The sequence below is a fragment of the Microcebus murinus genome, chromosome 4 (genome assembly GCF_040939455.1).
Source record: "Microcebus murinus isolate Inina chromosome 4, M.murinus_Inina_mat1.0, whole genome shotgun sequence".
Lineage (NCBI taxonomy): Eukaryota > Metazoa > Chordata > Mammalia > Primates > Cheirogaleidae > Microcebus > Microcebus murinus.
Genome location: NC_134107.1, coordinates 71,526,804 through 71,547,430, shown reverse-complemented (window position 1 = coordinate 71,547,430; position 20,627 = coordinate 71,526,804). Strand labels below are relative to the sequence as shown.

Genomic DNA, 20,627 nt, shown 5'->3' with positions numbered 1-20,627 from the left:
TTTCACATCATGCATTTTGACCATCTTTCTATGTCTGCAAAGCTCTGTCTTATTCTTTTTTGAATAGCTCCATAAATATTCTTTTTAAACAGCTCTATAAATAGTCTGTAGTATGAATTTTCCTTAATTTTCTTAACCACTAACACATTACTCACTATGTATTATTATAAGCAATGCTATAATTAACCCTTCACCCATGGAATTGCAAAGTCAAAGCAATATGTGAATTTAAAAATTTTGATCAAATTTCCAAATTTCTCTTCAAGAAAGGTTATTTCTATTGTTGCACCCATCAAAAGTACAGCAAAATGCCTATTTTTTCACACATTATTCAAACTGGATAAGATTGATCTATTACATTTTTATCAATCCTGTAGGTTAAATTAATATATATTTTAATATGTATTTTGAATTACTGATCAGAATTAAAGTATTGTTATTTCACTTAAACTGCTAATTCATATCACTTGTTCATTTTTCTATTGGGGTTTCTTTCCAGAGCACTGGTTTCAGAGCCCCAGCACTGGCTTTCAGTGCCAGTGGGCCATTTTGTTGCCTTGTCACTTTCAGCAGTTAAGGACTCTCAGCCTTCTTTTCCTTGTCTGTAATAGTACCTTCTTCCAAGAATAGTAGTGAAGGGTTTGGTACCTAATAAAGACTCAATAATCACTAGCTTTTATTGTTACAAAGTGCTTAAGATATGGGCCCGAGAGTGGTGAGAGCCAGTAAAGGGGGCCTTTGTTACACACTACAAGAATATGTATTTGTTCAAAAAGAAAATTGAAATGCAATCACTAAAGAGCCTTGTTAAGTTTAAATCCTTTCCCTGGGAGAAACAAATAATTTGCAATTGAGCAGAGAAGAAAAGCCCTGAGGGGGAGCAGAAAGAGTGAGAATTCAAACTTGACAAAGCCACTAGAGCTGGCTTTGCCCTTATTCCTTCCCCATAAGCAGAGAAGAAGCTGTGTTCACAAAAGCAGGCATCTTAGCCAAAAACAGAGCTGAAGATTAGACTATGCTCTCAATTTTCCACTGGGAAGGCAGGTTCTGCAGGTGCTTCAGATACTTCAGCTTAAAGAAACAAGTATCAGTTCTTCCATTCAATAGGCAGTTGCTAGTTAATGAGGATAGAGCAGAACCAAACAGACACAGTCAGTAGCACATGATGCTTGGGAGAAAAACAAATCTTGTTCCCCTCCTTTCTTCATGGAGGTTGAGGGATAAGGAGAGGTGGATAAATAGGGGCAAAGGTGAATAGGGTTGGGAAACTTGTCAGAATGGGGAGGGAGAAGGTTCAGGGCTGTTGAACATGCATTTGGGTTATTATATAACAAACATAACAATGGTAAAACAGTTCCTAAATTATTCTTTTACCTGGTCAATATTTTTGCTGCTAATTATTTAGCAAAATTAATAACTGAAAGCAGTTTCAACATTGTTTTTCTCTTACCTGGTTAAGTTTTCTTTCAGTTAAACTTCCCTTGCTTTCCTCACCCCATGTGAGAGATGCTGAAATTTTCATTCAAGAAAGAGATACTTCTGATAGCATTATTAACCTATTTAACCATATTAATGTTGGAACTGCAATGGGGTTTCAGCCTATGTTGAGTTATTCGTCACACAGAGATCCAATTATTGAGACAATGAGGACTGCCAAGAAAGAAAGGAATTTTTTAATACAACAGACATCTTGTTGGGAGAAGCTGCCTCAAATCTATCTGCCCAACTAATGGATATCATGGACTTTTAAATGAGGGGGTCACATGTCTTGGAGCAGGTAATGGTGTAACTAACAATGGGTTACACACATTGGGGCGGTGAAACCGCCTTTTTCCCAAATCAATAATGGGGTGCACAGCAAGAACTGTGGTAAGGGCCTAGCTAAAATAATACACAAGCCTAGCTAAAAATAATGATAGTCATTAGTAACTATCCCCCTGTTTGCTTCTCTATAATTGCCACTCTGGAGCCATGCAGCTGGTATCCACAAGATTCTTAACTTTCTCCATAGATAGCATCACCTTTTGAAACCTAAAGGTAGTTGTTATATTTTCCAGTCCCCACATTTCAGTGGATTGGGTGACCCACCCAATGAACCAGCAGCCCATACCAAGAAACCTACTCAACTGGAATTGTGACCCCAGGGACTGAAACAACACAAGAAGATGATTCCTACATCCCTATAATTTTGCCCCAATTAACTTTAAAGTTAGAAATAAATTTTAAATTTTTTTGGTGAAGTCATATCATAGGCATATTTTGTTATAGTTCTCAGCAGTGTTTGCATTTTAACCAGGGGCAATTAAATTCAGTAAAAATTTATTTTTATTGGCATGCCCACCACCTAGAAGCATGCTCAGGGAGACAGACAAATACATGAATTAAATAATCAACACAATCAATATGGTGGTGGAAGCAGGTACATTGTAAATCTGTTGTACAGAAGAAGGAATTGTCAGGTTTCAGTCTGAAAAGTCAGTTCTTGACACACTCATGGCTGGAAAATGACCAGACATGCCAAAGTAAGGCAAGCATGAAAAAGAGGTTTATTGAGGAGAGAAAAATAAAGATAAGATCATAGGGCAAGAGCAGGATGTAGGTTTGCAAAGCATGATACAAATGTCACAGATGACAACTGGACCCATTGTTGCAACAAATGGAGAGCCAAAGAAAGGGCAAAAAGGGGCTAGTAATAGTCTGCATCCTGTTTTATAGTGCCCAGATTGGGACCTCCCCATGTCTCAGATGTCACCACAGAACCACCTTGACTGGACAGTTGGGAGTTGCACGACCTGAGTCTTACCGCGCAAGCGAACCTCCCATAAGCCTCACTGAAAGCCCATTTGCGCGAGTGAAATGCATGCAGAAGCACCCACTTTTATCCCTAGGAGACCCAGAATCCTTCACTATGTATGTAACAGAATGACTAAGCATAATTGGTATAATGGGAAGGGCTTTCTTAATAACTCAAAAGAATTAATATCTCTATCTGTAATATAAAACCTGCAACCCTTATGAACTAACTGCAACCTCACCTGTTTAAATTCAAGTCTCTTCCTTACTTTTAGGAGAATCAATGGCTCCCTCTTTGAGGTCTTCCCACACTGCATTTATAACACACAACCTTTATTACATTATTCTCTGCATTAGAGTCATTACCACTCAGTTTAACAGTAATAAACCTTTACATTTCTATTATATAGTAGATCCTACAAAGTACTTACAAAGTAATTTCATATGTGTCATTACATGTGATCTTAACAACAGCTCTTTAGGTGAGAATTATCTTAACTTTATAAGTTTAGCTATTCTGCTAAACCTCAGAGATATTCCCCAAGATGAGATATTTATATATAGTAAGTGGCTGGCTGCCAGTTAAGTCTTCTAACACTAATGTTCTTTTCCCAATGTAATTATTGGACCATATTCTTTCATAACATCTTACAAATTGAGGACATCATAGCTGGGTCTGAATGTAGAAAATAATAAACCATATATTTTTAAACTTTCTAATTTATCTGTTTCTATATGTTTAAGTTACCAGTAATTTTTATTTATCATATCTCATTAACATTTCTTTCTAAAACCACAGCTCTTTTGGTTCCAGAAATATTCTGTGGAATTAATGTACACATAGAATTTAATGACTTGAATTTTATTTTAAAATATATTTATAAAGGTCTTTCTGCACATAGATAATGTACTGGATCACTTGACTTAATTAATTAAACCATATACTGTTACTATTATGACTGGATAATTTTCTTCAAATAATGTAATCTGAATGATTTTATTCACTCAGTTGTGGTGACTTTTTTTTGTTGTTCCTACATGTGGAATAAATTATATAATTTAAAGTAGATTTGAGTTTAGACAGCATAGTTTTGAACTGCCATTTAGTAGAAACTAGGGCTCAGAGAAGTTGCCACATCTAGTTAGTGGCAGAAGCTTCCCTAGATTGGCTAATGCTTATTGCAGGGGGAGGGGAATCTGAGTTACTATGTAGCCAACTTTCCATTTTTTACATAATTATGAATACCCTGTGCTCATTACAGTAATCTGTCCTAATATAACATTAATAATTATTAACACTAAAATAATAAAAATAATTTAAAAGTAAAAAATAGGACTTTGTGAACATAATTCTCTATGGCATTTCTACAGAGCTTTGTTAGGCTATCTTTTCAAGGTTGTTCTCATAGCAAAGAGCCTCTTGAAAGCTCGAAATAGCAACTCCCTATAGGTCAAATGACAGATTTACTTGCTGACTAGGATAGCAAATGTTCTTGGAGACATTCCGAGATAATAAAAATACTGTCTTATTCCAGAGGATAGACAGGTTTACCAGAAGTCCCTATATAAGATCAGGATATCCTCATCTGAGAGTTTTCCAGTTGTGACACAGATCCACAGTAAGATGATTATTTACCTGGGCCCACCTCTGCATTGCCTCATGCTTCTTTCTCTTAGTATTATTAAATAAATTATGTTCTAGCATAAATATTTTCTCATATTATCATGAACTCCACATACAGACTTTTATTAGCTATATATACATTTCCTCATTTGCACATACCATATATTTTACTCATTCCTATATAATTAGAGTTTTTCATTTTTCTCTATTACAAATATATATTAATGCATATCTTTGTATTTAATTTTTTCTGTATTTCATATGATTTCTAATAACATAACTATGTTGATATAACACTATAGAGTCAAAGGCTAGATTATTTTTGAGATTTTTATTCCATATTACTAAAATGCTTTCCAAATAGTTTGAACCAAGTTTTGTTCTCACTAGCCATGTCACAATGTGTGTCCGCAACAATCGTCTTTTACTTCTTCCCCATTACTCACGATTTTAGCTATTTTGAACTTTTCACACTTCCTCAAATTCCTATAGGCCTTTACACATGTTGTTCCTTTTACTTAGAATGCTGGTGGCATATGCAACTCTTAACCTATAAGATCTCAGTCGAAATGTTACTTTCTCAGAGAGTCCTTCTCTGACTTCCCAAACTACCATATATTACCATTATATCTGATATTTCCTTTTGTGATACTCTTCCCACATGTAACTGCTGTTTTTATTTCTGGCTTAAATGCAAGCTCCATGAGAACAGGGGTATCATTTGCCATGTTCATCACTGAATCCTGGTAAGAGAACACAGCTTGACACACAGTAAGCATTTGCGCATATTTCTTGAATGAATGACTCTTTCTCGAATGAGAGAATTGTCTTCAATTCTCGTAACAATCTAATGAGGTAGATGGGGCAATTATTTGAATTGATTTTCTCAAGGTCCAAATGAGTTAGTAGCAGAGATATAATTATAAGCCAGGTTTTCAGGCTCCCAGCAGATACTTTTTCCAATATAATCAATGTTTCAGTAAAATTCTTAATATTTGTATGATTTAACAATAACATATTTTCATGTAAATTAGGTTATCAGGGAGAATCATGGAAATTCTCTAAATATATTATCTCTGTGTCTATAGCGATGTCTCATAATACCTCTGAATCAATAATTTCCCTATTAGTAAATTCAATTTAACCAAGTCAGAAATTATAACCACAGAGAAAACAATTTATTTTCCTAGTCTTTTGGGGAGCCATGTTGAACTTCATTTTGTTCAGGAAATTAGACCACACACACTTTCATTTTGACTATCAGGCATGTCATGTGAATCATGTGCAAATGAGTTTTTATCAGTTCCTGAAATTGTGTAGTAGGTCTGTTGTCTACAACTTTTAAGTTTTGCAAAGGAAAATCATGAGAGATAGTCCAGCATGGCATAATAATTCCTATTTATCTTCATTTCAGGTTCTAAGTAACTAGCAAGTTCAAATTGTGGTAATGTTTCTTTACCCTTTTAAGAAAGGGTAAACTTATCATTTAAGAAAAATGATAAGTTGATATTAGGATTTTTTTTAAAAGCAATTCTCAGTATATGCCACAATGTGGTATAATGGAACTTACCAGGCTTAACAGGATGCTCATCAATGTTACAGAGCTATAACATATGAACTAATGCTCATAGATGTATGCATCAAGAGTGGCCATAATGCAGTTTCAGGCAGCCTAAGTTCTCTAGAGCAGTGGTCTCCAACCTTTTTGGCACCAGGGACCAGTTTTATGGAAGACAATTTTTCCAAGGACTGGCAGGGTGGTGGGTGAGATTTAAGGATGATTCAAGTGTATTACATTTATTGTACAGTCAAACTTCTCTGCTAATGATAATCTGTATTTGCAGCTACTCTCTAGCATTAGCATTACTGCCTCAGCTTCACCTCCCACCATCAGGCATTAGATTTTTATAAGTAGCATGCGACCTAGATCCCTCATATGCACAGTTTTCGGTGGGGTTTGTGCTCCTATGAGAATCTAGCGCTGCCACTGATCTGACAGGAGGCGGAGTTTATGTGGTGATGTGAGCGATGGGGAGCGCCTGTAAATACACATGAAGCTTTGCTCACTTGCTACTCACCTCCTGCTGCAGCCCAGTTGCTAACAGGCTACCAGTAACAGTCTGCAGCCCAGGGGTTGGGGACTGTAGCTATAGAGGATTCGGGTACTATCAACTCCAAGTTTCTCACCAGCATTCCAATAAACTGGGAGCCTTTGCCTTAAGCCCAAGAAATGGGACACCAATTTGGCACATGGTCCTGAAGATAGAAGCCAAACATGTTTATGACTTAGAGATGATAGTTGAAGCAAAAATTCATTCATTAAAGATAAGACTCAACATTTCCTCTTTCTAGCTTCCATCATATAACTCTTTCTTTCTTGGTTCTTAGTTAGATTCTCTTAATTTTGCTTTCATGAACCCCTTTTCTAAAACTTTTTTATTAAATTTTATTGATTGTTAAGCTGTCTTTAGCCCTTTCTCCCCTCCTCTTACTCTGCATAATATAAGTATCCTACGCCTGTAATCCTAGCTCTTGGGAGGCCGAGGCGGGCGGATTGCTCAAGGTCAGGAGTTCAAAACCAGCCTGAGCAAGAGCGAGACCCCGTCTCTACTATAAATAGAAAGAAATTAATTGGCCAACTGATATATATATAAAAAATTAGCCGGGCATGGTGGCGCATGCCTGTAGTCCCAGCTACTCGGGAGGCTGAGGCAGGAGGATCGCTTGAGCCCAGGAGTTTGAGGTTGCTGTGAGCTAGGCTGACGCCACGGCACTCACTCTAGCCTGGACAACAAAGTGAGACTCTGTCTCAAAAAAAAAAAAAAAATATATAAGTATCCTTTGAGTAATCTTCTCTACTCCTGTAATGTCGATGCTCATTTCCTTAGTGGTGACTAAAAAAAATTGTTTTCAGCCAATACCTAAGGTACCCTGAATATCCTGTGGGTATGCTAAGGTTTTGTCTATGCCTTGAACAAAGTAGGTGCCCAATAAATATTTATTGAATGATTGATCCTTCCCCTGAGTCCTACACCAATTTTCAGCTTATTCCTAGGCATTTCAATTAGGATACCCCACAAGTACTTCAAAAACATATCCCCATTTGAATTTATTTTTTTCCAAACTACTGTTATTTTCTCTTGCTTAGTAGGTGCAATACCAGTACCATGTTGAATAAGTGTTTATTGAATAAATACAGTTTTTAAGGTTAAAAAAGTATTATACTTCTTTTATTATCTACGGATGACCATTTATTCAGAATATCTAGATAATCTTTTTAGTGTATACAAGTAAGGCCATGTGGTGCAGTGGAAAGAAATAGGTAGGGAGACTCAGACTTTTCATGCACTGGAAATCAACCAAACTTTCTAGCTCAGCCACTTATCAACAGGATGACATTTATCAAGATACTTGATCTCTTTGTTCTGAACACACTTTCATTTCTAAATGAATAATACCTGCTCATACCTATAAAGATTAGACAGTGAACATGTACATAGTGTCTACACATAGTAGACATTTAACAAATGGTAATTATTATTAAAAAAAGGAATTATAACTGTACCTTCTGTGTCTCTCCATGCTCTCACCTTTAATTCAATTTCTCTGTTCCTCTTAGTTTACTACTAATACTCTTGTTGGTACTCTGTACTCTACATTGATGTGAAGGCCTATGAAAATAATAGAAGTAGAAAAATATATATATTAGAAATTAAAAACCTAAAGCATTCAATAATAGTATAAATTTGCATTCTTAGCATTGTCTCATTCTAAACTCAATCATTTTTTATATATTATACTTTTTAATATTTTTACTTTTTTTGTTTGTTTGTTTGATTTCAGCATATTACTAAATTCAATATTAACTAGATGTTGGAACAGGACAACACCCAGGACTGGCACGGTGGTAGGTATCTGAGGGAACATTTGAGGCTACAGTCGTAGGTAGAATTTCCAAAAAAGAGGGTGATTATGGAACACCTAGGCAAAGTATAAATTTAAAGAAAATATATGTACATGGAAATATATCAAATAACACAGCAACTAAACATATTAAGAACAAATGATTAAATAAGTTGCTTAGAATGAAGTTATATTCAGATATTTCAATTACTCTTTCATAGCCGAAAGCTGTAACAAAAAATAAGCAAGGTCTTAGAAAGATTTAATATAATTACTATGAATATTACTTTAATACCATTATAATTATCACAGGTCTTTTAAACAGATAATATATAATTCTTTATATGTTCATTTTATAGAACTCAATCATGAACTTGGCCACAAAGAAAGCATTAATAAAATTTTAAATATTGACATTTTATAGGCCACATTCTCAGAACAATCTAATAAAATAGGACAATAAATTATAATAAAAGCTTAACTACTTAAAGTAATAAATTGACTCCTTACTAACCTACAGAAAAACTTGGAAATTGTTGGCTACAGCTTATCCTAGATGAAGATAGAGCACAGAGTCCAATACCTCTATTATTTCAGGAAAAGATTGAAACTGAGGTACTAAATAATTGTGTTAATACATTAGGAAAAGAAAAAATAAAATGAGACAAAGTAGGAAGAAAAAGTCACTACAAATAAAAGATAAAATTAATTAATAGAAAACAAAAAAGTATTAGGGTAGATAAACATATCTAAATTTGGTTCTTTAAAAATAATATCCAAAATTTATACCCATCGAACGCTCCATTAAGTAAAAATAAAGGGGAAGCAGGGAATGTAGCACAAACATACAATTTTAATTGATAAAAAATTTTGAAAACAAAGTGATCCTAAAATTTATAGGGAGGGGGAAAATTTCTGGGAATAGCTGAGAAAACTATGAAAAATAACTGATCACTAGAACAAAATAAAACAAAACACTCTGGCATTCATGGGAATTGTATATATTAAAACTTAGTATTTAACTTTAGAGAGAAAATAAGGTTTATTTAATAAATGGTTCTGGTTCTGTCTTTTCTGTATGAAAAGACAATTGAACTTATACATCACATCATATACCAAAGTAGATCTTAGATGGTTCAGAGACAGAATGTTAAAATTAAATTATTTGAAATATTTCAACCAACTTTAAATCATTTGAAATATTTAAATGTAAAGCAACTCATTGAGGCATGGAGGTTTTCGAGGAAGGGGCAGGGTGGGGGTGTGGGAGGACTCCCTCCGATGTTGCTGGTAGAAATGTGATTTGTTCAGGCTGTTCTGGACCTTTATCACATGCAATGTCTACTTGACCTAGCAATTAGTTCCTGCCACCATCCTATAGAAATAAAAATATCTGTAGGAATAGATAAAAGATATGTGTTCAATAATTGTTGTTGTAACATTATTTGTAATAACAAAAATAATGCCAGAATACCTGGAAATAATCCAAATATCTAGTGATAAGAAAACAGCTAAAAGGATTTGTTATGTATCTTAAATTTTAGGGCACTATCTTCCATAAAGGAATTCAATATCTTCATGTGAAGTGATTTCTGTAACACATCTTTGAGAATGAAAGAATTGTATGAAGGATGAAATCAAGTTGAGAATGAGATGAAAGAAATAAAGAACAAAAATCAGTTTGTGGCAAAATGTGTATATTAATAATATGCTCCCATTTCATAAAAATAAGAAAAACCCCACAAAATCCATACATTTATGCATCAAAGTAATAATAGCACTTTTATGGTGCTGACAGTATTGTTCTAAGCATTTCACATAATAATTTATTCAAAACCTCACTACAACCCCATAAGGCAGGTACTATTTATTATCCTGGTTTTACAGATGAGGAAAGAAAGTCAAAAGAGATCAGTTTCCCAAAGTTACTATAGGTAGAAAGAGTTGTTTGGTGCCAGGATTCAAACCGTGGCATCCTGGTTCCAGAACCTGTGCCCTTAAATATCATGTGTCCTGCTGCTCATACCTGTTTGTAAATGATTGGGTAAGTTCAGTAAAAGTTTTGGAAGGATACACAGGATACACACCAGGAAGAGAACATATATTACCTTGCTTGGCAGGGTGTACATGGGAAAGAAAAGGGGAAAAGAGAAGTTAGGGGGGAAAAAAACCACAACAACTGTAATGTCAAGTAAAATTTCTAGAATTTTATATCTGATCAGATAGTAAAAATACAGTTAAGTAGAAGAGACAAAGATAAGAAAAAGGTAGCCCTAAATGAAAATGATGATAGATTTGAGGTCTTTTTTTTTCCTTAGAGTTCTGTTGTCTTAATCTTTAGTATCTGCAGTAAAGTTATTTGTTTACATTATCTGTCTGTCTGTCTGTTGTACAGGTGCCGAGTGTTGTTTAAAGTGGAAGAGGAATACATAAATGATCTTGATCTTTTCAACTGACTATACAAATAAAATATTTTAAATGTTCCCTAATCATTATTTGGGTAAGTTATCTGATTCTTGGAAACGGAATGAACTTTTTCAACTGTGAGAAACTGATAGCCTTGACCTTTAAACCTGCCACCCTTAGACCAACTATTGGCTTGGTTGTGCTCTCCTCATACCAGAACCCTCTACAGTTTTGCTGTTTTAGAATTTACCTTGTTTCACTTTGTAATTTCCTCTCAGCAATAACATATAGAGAAAAGGGAAGTCAGCTCAAATTGCAAAATTTTGAAAATAAAATGCTGACACATGGTTTAGGCTTCTTATTGCCCAACATGTATTTATAACTTGACTTAAGGTTAGCAAGCCACATATTTATAAAATAGTCCAGGTTCAAGTTCCACAGCTTCCAAACTAATCCACACTAGTATGTTAACATAAAAATCTCAGATGTTGCTGGGGCTCACAAGTTGGTCTCTTATGCTAGATGAATATCTCCAAAAATGAACAGTATGAGATAAGAAATATAAAATTAATTATCTGTTGACAGAAGTGTTTGCCCAGGGAAAATTTGCTCCCAATAAACTTGATTCTTAAAGCAGGAGAGTAAGTAGTTTCAGTCAACATTTGATGAATATTTATTAAGCACCTACTATATGCTAGGGATATAGTGGTGAACAAGACAGACAAGGCTCAAGCTGCCTGGAGCTTATATTTCAGTAGGGTAGATACATAATACACAAGAAAATGCAATAATTGCAGGCAGTTTAAGCACTATGTGGAAAGTTTTAGCATCAAACACAAAGCAAGAGTTTCTGAGGTAGTGAGCAACTGGAGGAACAAAAGGACAGGTGATGCCAATCATGCAAGGCCTTGCAGGATTTTATTTCAACATGATAAAAAGGCTACCTACTGAGAGGTATTAAGCAAGTGAGTAACTAGATAGGATTTACATTTAAATAAAAAAGCACAGTGGTGAGGGTACTCAGTAGGACACTTTGGCTGATCTCATAAGCGGTGGGGGACTGGTGAGGAAAGAGACAAGGATGACATATAGGTTCCTGGCTTGTGCATTAAATTCAAGAAAAAGTAGATGAAAAGCAAAAGGTAATTCCTGTAGTCCAGGAAGAAATGATGAACCAGAGCAATATTGGTGGAAACAGCAAAGTGGACACACTCATTAATTTGCCCTTAGCTCTTCAGCATTGCTCTTACTCCATATGGCCTATGGGATAATCCTTGTCCATCAGGAAAAATACTGCTTCTCAAAATTTTGATTTCAAAACTTGGGTTCACCACTCACCCCCAAAGCCAGGCCTCTGACAATACCTACATCTACGCCTTCAGCACCTTCTCCACTTGCCTGTCCCTAACCTGGACAACCACCATCCAGAACGCAGTCCCTTACCTCCTGGCTTTCCTTTTTATTTGCTTTATAGCATCTATGCATTCCTTACATGTGCTTTTAAAATTTTAGTGGTTCTTAATTTGTAATCTTTTGGAACTGTATTTTTCACATATCAAATTGCTAAGACTCATCCCTTTTGCGGCAGGTGGCTGCCACCCACTCCATGTGACTGCCGTGTGACATTTCATCACGAGACTAGACCATTGTGGGGCCCAGAATTCTCAGATGGCTGCCATTCCTGGGCCCGCCTAGTGAATGCGCAGGTTATTAAAGCAAGCGCTAATTTAGGTGCCGCTGTGATGGGACTTTTGCCGCTGCAATTAAGGTCCCAAATCCATGGATCTTAAGAAAGGCAGTTTGACCTCATCACGGGAGCCCTTTAAATCTGGGTCTAGGCCAGGTGCCAGTGGCTCACGCCTGTAATCCTAGCACTCTGGGAGGCCAAGGTGAGAGGATCGTTTGAGCTTAGAAGTTTGAGACCAGCCTGAGCAAGAGCGAGACCCCGTCTCTACTAAACATAGAAAGAAATTAGCTGACAACTAAAAACATATAGAAAAAATGAGCCAGGCATGGTGGCATATACCTGTAGTCCCAGGTACTGGGGAGGCTGAGGCAGGAGGATCGCTTGAGCCAGGAGTGTGAGGTTACTGTGAGCTAGGCTGATGCCACGGAACTCTAGCCCAGTCAACAGAGTGAGACTCTGTCTCAAAAATAAATAAATAAATAAATAAATAAATAAATAAATAAATAAATAAAATAAAATAAATCTGGGTCTAAAACCAGAGACAGGGAAGTCAGACATGCAAAGCAGCCGTGAAATTCATGAGTTACTCTGAGATAAATTGCTGAAGAAAGAACTTACAAATCTCATTCCTTTGTTGGAATGTTGTAGAGGCTAGGGCGTGTAGACGCCACATCCACGCAAGTGCCGTGTGTCAATATTGCTTTTCATTGCCACGTACCATATGTTATTTAGAGATAAATAAGATCGAAATGAACATTTAGCGTTGTAACATATGCTTTTCTTCCATATTTGAGCTTTTGAGATCAGCCTGCATCTCTTGTTCCAGAACAATTGCTGCTTTTGAGGGGGAATTTATCCCTCCTTCACCGTTTCATGTGTCCCTCCTGCTTTGAATTCTAGTGACCTCGACCTCTGATATAAACATGGTTTGAGGTGTTTAAAAAACAAAACTTTAACAATTTCCTAATTGTCAAACGTTGTTTTCATTAAAGATGTTTAAATCATTAAAAACAACAACAACAACAAAAAAAAAAAACTTGGGTTCATTTAACAGAAATAAATAGTGAAGTGAGAATGGGATCAGACAGTAGAGACTATCTCAGTAACTCACAGTTCCACAGCTGCTCAACATGTATCACCTGCACAGTTCACTCTTAAAACCTTCATTTTTCTTAATTATATATTTGACTACACCAATAATTAGTTAAAACCTCACTTTCTTAATTCCATTCTAACATTCTAATTTAAAACCAGAAGTCTTTTGTTGGCTGTCAGCGTTATACTCAGAAACAATGTGCCTAGGAAAAAGTCATTTATCCTTTCTGAGCCCGTTTCCTTACCTGTAAAATGGGAGTAACATTATGTGGGAGATCACTCTCAGATTGACATAAAATGTGGATGTACTGTGCAACTGATGATATGGTATTCAAATAGAAAGCACAATTATTATTTTTCTAACTTCATAAATTCTTACTTCAAATTGAAAAATGCTCTTCTTTTTTTATACCTTAATTGAATAAACCTAGAATATTCTCATGCCACATATACAAAACTGACACTAATGACCCACAATTAGTAGGGAATGTGCTTTCAGTGGTTTTTCCATTCTTGCAATTGTGTTGTAGTCATCTAACCACACTCTCCGCTTGTCCCTATTTGCCTTCTGAGGAAAGATGTACATTTTTGAGATAGCTGTGAGAGAATCTCAGATTAGAAAATTATTCTAATGAAGCAGTTCTCAGAGTGTGGTCCAAGGACCAGTGGGAACCCTTTCAGTAGTTCATAAGGTTTTTCCTTTTCCATTACATATCTCTGCAATGCTGTTTTTCTTACACACACACACACACACACACACACACACACACACACACACATATATATTCAGATAGAGTCTTTCTCTGTCACCGAGGCTAGAGTGCAGTGGTATCATTAGCTCACAGCAACCTCAAACTCATGAGCTCAAGCAACCCTTCTGTCTCAGCCTCTTGAGTAGCTGGACTACAGGCATGTGCTATGATGCCTGGCTAGTTTTTCTATTTTTAGTAGAGACTGGGTCTCACTCTTGCTCAGACTGGTCTCAAACTCCCATGCTCAAGCAATCTTCTTGCCTCGGCCGCCCAGAGTGCTAGGATTACAGGCTTGAGATACCAGCCTTTTCATATTCTTCAACCAAAAAACATATTAAAACAAATTAAATGTAGAAGCAGGTAAGACAATACTAACTGCTATCTGCCATCCTAATAAGCCCCTATTTAACTTGACCTCCACCACCTCTCTGGTTTTATCTCCTACTTCTCTCAATTCCAGACAAACAAGCCTTCTTACTGTTCCTTACCTTAGTTCTTCACATATCTGCTTAAATATCATTATCAGTGAAATCACTCAAAAATAGCAACACTTACCCCTGGCTTTCCCATCCTCGCTTTTCTCCTCCACTTTCTCGTGTTGAATCTATCACCATCTGCCATACTCTTGTTTTTGTATCCATTTTTTGTTCCTTCAACTAGAATGTAAACTTCATTAATATAGAGAATTTGCCTGTTTCATTTACTGTTGTATCCTCAATGCCTAGAATACTGCTTGGCACATAGTAGACAATAAATATTTATTGAAAGAATGAATGACGAAGTCATGACAACAAAATAAATATTCTAATAAAGGAGATTAAACAAGGATCCTTTGAATATCGCATAATTATGTGATCCTTGAGCATTGAAAAAACTAATTTGTAATTTAAAAAAATAATACAGTACTGCCATCAAGGAGCATGGAGCCTAGGGAAAAAGACAGTCATTCAGATGATTATTAATACAATGAATTGAGGTCACAGGAGAGAGAGTTTTGACATCTGACTAGAAGAGCAAAAGGACAGAAATAGAGTACAGGACCTGGGACATCGAAAGGCTCGAACAAATAATCCAGCCTCCTCTTTATGCTTGTAGATCAGCCCTTACTTTCAAACAAAAGTTTCCTCACTGTGGCCACCATGGTGGTGCACTGCTCCCATTTCTCTTCTAGAGAGCACCTGCCACAGGAGTAGCATTTGCTGACAGCCTCCATCTGTCATTACTTCAGGTTCCACCTCAGCTTTCCAGTCAAGGCCAATGACTAAGTGTAACACAGGTACCAGAGGCTGGCCATTTGTGCCCAAGCCAAGCTCCTCTATGGGCAATCTTTGCACCAGAGATCTCTGCTGGGCTGACCAGGACAATCTCAGAGTTATAGTTCTGAGTATCTCTCTCCCCTGTTCTCTTTCCTTCCTTCTTTCTATAGGTGTCAGACCTACATTGTCCTCCAAGGCTTTCTCTTCCTATTTCTGTTCCCTCCTCACTTTTCTTTCACAGGCATTACTTCCTAATAAATGCTTTGAGCCTTAGTTTTATCAAGGTTAAAACAGAAATTAGGTAATGCCTCTTCATACAATTGTGTGGTAATTAAATGGGATAATGCATTTATTAGCTTGGTACAATGTAAAGTGCTAAATAAATAAAATTATTATGGTTATAATTGTTACTACCAATGACAGAGATATACATAATGCCAAATAGTATTGTGCAGGCCAAGTTCTTCGTCTATTTCTAAGATCTTTCTTTGTTTCATATGCATTCCAGTGTAGTGGCTTTCAAATTTATTCATGAGGCAGAGAACATGGAAATCACGATGCTCTTTGCCAAATACCATAAAATATAGATACATTTATGTCCATTATATTATTAATATATTTAACAAATATTTGGGCACTTATGGAAGGCAAGGAATTACTCAGGGTACTAGGAATTATAATGAACAGGATTTGGAACCTACTGTCTAATTAATAAGGAAAATTTTTCTAATTGAAATACACACTAATAAATGTAGTCAGGTCTCCATGGAAATCTATATTAACTCATTTAGTCTTCCCAAAACCAGATGAAGTATTCATAGAGGATATAATTATGCACATTTTATAAACAATAATATCAAGGCACAAAAAGAAGTAAGATAACTTCCTTAAGATTAAGCAGCTTGTGATTGTCACAGCCAGTGTGAATGTCAGAGCCAGACTCCAAACAAGGACAGTCTGACTTGCCCACAATCTCTAAGCCAATGATTCTCAATCTTAGGCTTGTACCATATCCTTTGTTAGAATGCAGATTGCGGGGATCTATTCAAACATTTTCTTATTCAGCAGGTATTGGGGGGGGGCTCAGGAATTTGCATTTCTAACAAATTCCAAGGGGATGTTTCTATGGTTTGTTTACAGTTTGTCCCCAAAAATTCATGTGTTGGAAATTTGGTCCCCAAACAGTGCTGAGAGGTGGCACCTTTGAGAGGTGATTAATCCATTCATGAACTAATAAACTAATAGATTGGGGCTATCAAAGAAGTGGGTTAGTTATCCTGAGAAGGGTCTGTTATAAAAGACAATTTGGCCATCTCTCATGAGCCCCCTTTCTGTGTGATGCTCTCTGCCACCTCAGGACTCTGCAAAGAGTCCTAGTCAGCAAGAAGGCCCTCACCAGATGCAGCCCTTGACCTTGGACTTCCCAGCTTCCAGAACTGAAGAAATAATTTTTTGTTGTTGTTGTTATAAATTACATGGTTTCAGGTACTCAGTTATAGCAACGGAAAATAAACTAAGAAATATATTGATGCTACTGGTCCTGCTGGTCCTAAGGCCACATTTTGAGAACTACTGCTAAGTAATGATACCTCTTATAAACCTACTTATAATTATGTGGGCCTAGTGACAAATTCTATAAACTTTGTCTATAAACTTTCTTTCATTTTATGCCATTTTGACATACACTGAATTTGGGGGAAGACAATGTCAAGATAAATCTTCAACAGAAAATTGTACTTTGTCCTACTGGAAGCTTGATCAAGAATTGTCTAATGCCAACAGCCCTAGTATGGTGTTTGAGTGACCATTTGATAAAATATTAGAGTTATAACTCATCAGAAATTATTTCTGTTCTCAGAAAATAGATACCTGTCACTTTTACTATGATTCTACAATTTTACAAAGAAGTGTGAAGGACAAGTATCTCAATGTTTCATTATGTTTTCTAGTACATTCATAGCTCGGCATTTTATATGATGAAATGTTATTTTATTAGAAATTTATTTAAAATATCTTTTTACTTTTCCTTTATATTACATTTGGTACTGTATTTCTTTTTATTTTTAAGTTTGTAAGTAGCTTATATTATATATGAATTTCATTTCAGAATAGGAAAGGATTTCTATAAAATATTTGTTATAAAAATAAAACTTTGGCTCTGATCAGTTTTTTCTTATATGGCTTGGAGGGAGAGCTAGTATGTACTTTTGATAGATAAGTTTTGAGATTATTAGATTAGTGGAGATAAACTAAACTAAAAATGAAGGTTCCTGAGGTTTGTTCCTGAATGTCACTAAGTGGCAATATGACATTAGTGACTCAACTCTCTGAATCTCCATTTCCCAATTTTAAAATGAATCCATTATAACAAGTCCCCAAGATCCCTTTTTACTTACCATTCATTGAATAAAGACTGTTTTAAACTATCTTCACAATGTGCTTAAATGTGCTAATTTGATAACACCCATCAAAAAATTTTCCAACTAAACTGGCTCTTCAATATTGATCAACTGATAAGCATTTTAATGTTTTAATAACCAATGATATTCTTTCCCAGAGATTTAGGAAGGCAATGTTATTCTGTCAATGTATCTTTAAATAGTAAATGTGCTAGCTTAATTATACAATGCCAGCTTTTCATCCTAAAAAGGTCTCCATAACCTAAAAGTAAGATCTTGACCCTACTCTAGCCTTTACACTTTGTGCCCACATTAGAGTATTTTCACCTCTGAGCTTTCAAAGGTTACTTCTTTTCCCACGTTGAAATTGCCTTTTAGGGCTTAGAAACCAAAAAGGCAATATTAAGAGTATTTATTTTAACATTCAAGGATGCTTCCTTAGTGTTAATAAACCAGGATCTACGGAGGTAAAACGGAATAATTTGAACCTGCTCCTTTTGAATGCTTATAATCTGGTGGAAAAGGTGCATATCTAAATATTTATTTGAGACCAGTGTGATGGGAGCAAACATGCATGTGCTTAAGAGGACAGGGACAATCAATCCGGTCTTGTTGATGTGTCTACAGGGCCTGACACCCAGCAGGCTCAGTGGGAGAAAGGTGCCCCAATTACCAACAACAGCCAGGAAAGTCAGAGACGTTTTCACAGACAAGGGTGATATTGAAACTGAGCAAGGAGGCATGTGGCAACAGTGTTACCTAATAATTGCTGGCGATCAGACTGGCTCACTGGAACAGTTCAGAAGACCAGCCTTCACCCACTAGCTAGCTCCCTTCGCTACTCCCCCACCACCCTCCCCAAGCCACTCCCTCTCTCTGGGCCTCTTGCTTTTCATCTGTAAACCAGAAGGGGTTGAGCAATATCATCTGTCCCATAAAGTTTGTACGTGTGTATGTGTGTGTGTGTCCCAGGGGGGAAAAAAACCCATGCAACTAACATACACTAACTGCAAGTTAGCACTGCAACTGAGTTCTCTAGTGTGCCAAACAGGGAAACAGCATTAATAGGAAACCAATCAAGCAAATAAAAAAGTAGTGAGAGTTAGAAAACGGAAGGAAGTTCTCACACAGCTAGAGTGGATGGGGCTAGCAAGTAAAGTTTTTCAGAAAAAAAAAAAAACAAAAACAACAACAACACAGTTGATAACGAGGCAACGATACCTGAGAAGACTAAGGCGGGAAGAGAAGCAATTGTAAGCTAAGCGAACTCCGCTTGCTAGTTCTCATCTATCCTGCGGCCACTGCCCAGAATCGCAGTCTGGGTCGCGTGCGGACCGCTCGTGGCTCTGAAGCCCTACTTCGGTCACCCTGGCAGCGCAAAATTTTGAGACGTCCCTCTGCAATAACATCTGTGTCGGGGCTGTCCCCGAGTTGAGAGCCTGGAGTGACGGCGCGCTGCCCTGAGGGGCGGGGCCGCGCCGTGACCCCGCCCCCGCCCCGCCGGCCGCCGTTTCCGGCCAGTGTGCCTATTTTAAGGCGCGCGCCACCCGGTTGCCTAGTTCTGGGCCCGCGCGCCCCAGTTTTTGCTAAGTCCCGGCTGCTTCTCCCAAACCCCCGCCAGCATGGGCCCAGGCCCTCGCTCGCTGATCGCCGCCCTCCTGCTGCTCCTCTCCGGTGTGTGCGCGGTGCGCGGTGACACACCTGCCAACTGCACCTATCCTGACCTGCTGGGCACCTGGGTCTTCCAGGTGGGCCCCAGCGGGCCCCAGCGCGACACGAACTGCTCGGTTATGGGTAAGCCGCTGGCGCCCCGGACCAGCTCGCTTTTCCCGCGTCGGCCAGGGTCTCCTCTTTGTCGCCCCTTCTGCCCTTGAGACCTTCTTCACCAAGCGCCCACGCCAGCCACCCTTTGCTTGCGGGTAGTCGGAACGTCTTGACTGGACTCGGGGGCGGGGGGGCCTTGCGGTGCCTCCTGCCACGCCACGGCCGCGAAGTTAAAAGTTGAGCTGCTGAGAATTTTTTAACTTCACACTTTCTTGGTGGGGCCTCAATACTTTTTTCAAGAATTACCCCACCACCACCTTAATTTTTTTTCCCCCCCCTTTGGTTGGTTTGGTTTGGAAAAGAGTTGAGAACTGCAGTCTTGTGATTCTCTGGTCCAGTGTGGCAGGGTTTTGTGTGTTTGTTTAAGTTATTATTGTGCTAGTGAAAACAGATGAGCTCAAAGACTCTGGAGCATATAGCAAGAGGTTTTCTCCACTTGTTAGATTGTGGCAAAGGGCCTTTATGCCCAGCAATTTTGATTTGGACATGCGTTAATGCTACTAGTCCCAGAAAGCGTCTGGTACCATCTGCACTCTTTACTTCCAGGGAAGTAAAAGGCAAAAAATAAGCCCTTTCTTCTCTTTTAAGACAATTACTGGAGTCGAGAATAATGCCCGGCTCACCTGATGGCCCTCAGTAAATACCTAGTGTTTGAGCAGGCTGGCGGGTATTCCATGTGCCTTCGGATAACAGGGTTACCCCTACTACACAGAATCTTGTAAAGGGTGGGGGAGAAAAAAATGTCAGAAGAATCACAAATTTGTGTAGAATGAGTGAAGCTCTCAGCTGTAATTTCCTTGTCAGCAGAACAATCGTCATTTGTTACTAAAAAAAAAAAAACCCATTTAACTGTCTACCTCCAAATGCCTGTATGGCATTTTGTAATCG

At 37.5% G+C, this 20,627-nt stretch overlaps 1 protein-coding gene and 1 long non-coding RNA gene across 4 annotated transcripts in view; one reads left to right on the top strand and one right to left on the bottom strand.

The window, feature by feature from the left end:
* Positions 1-3,101: 3,101 nt before the first annotated feature.
* LOC105860426 (uncharacterized) lies at positions 3,102-19,341 on the bottom strand. Its single transcript, XR_001149033.2, has 3 exons — positions 19,137-19,341; positions 14,816-14,916; positions 3,102-8,088 (listed from the first exon to the last, which is right to left on the bottom strand). It is a non-coding gene; the product is annotated as an uncharacterized LOC105860426 (long non-coding RNA).
* Positions 19,342-19,437: 96 nt separating this feature from the next.
* Positions 19,438-20,627, top strand: part of CTSC (cathepsin C) — a 38,580-nt gene continuing 37,390 nt past the window's right edge. For 2 of the 3 annotated variants that reach the window (XM_012745162.3, XM_012745163.3), the window contains exon 1: positions 19,438-19,709. In XM_012745162.3, coding sequence (XP_012600616.2) covers positions 19,538-19,709 — 172 coding nt within the window. In that variant the 5' untranslated portion in view covers positions 19,438-19,537. The remainder of the gene's footprint in view (positions 19,710-20,627) is intronic. The other variant, XM_012745161.2, reaches the window with a different exon arrangement.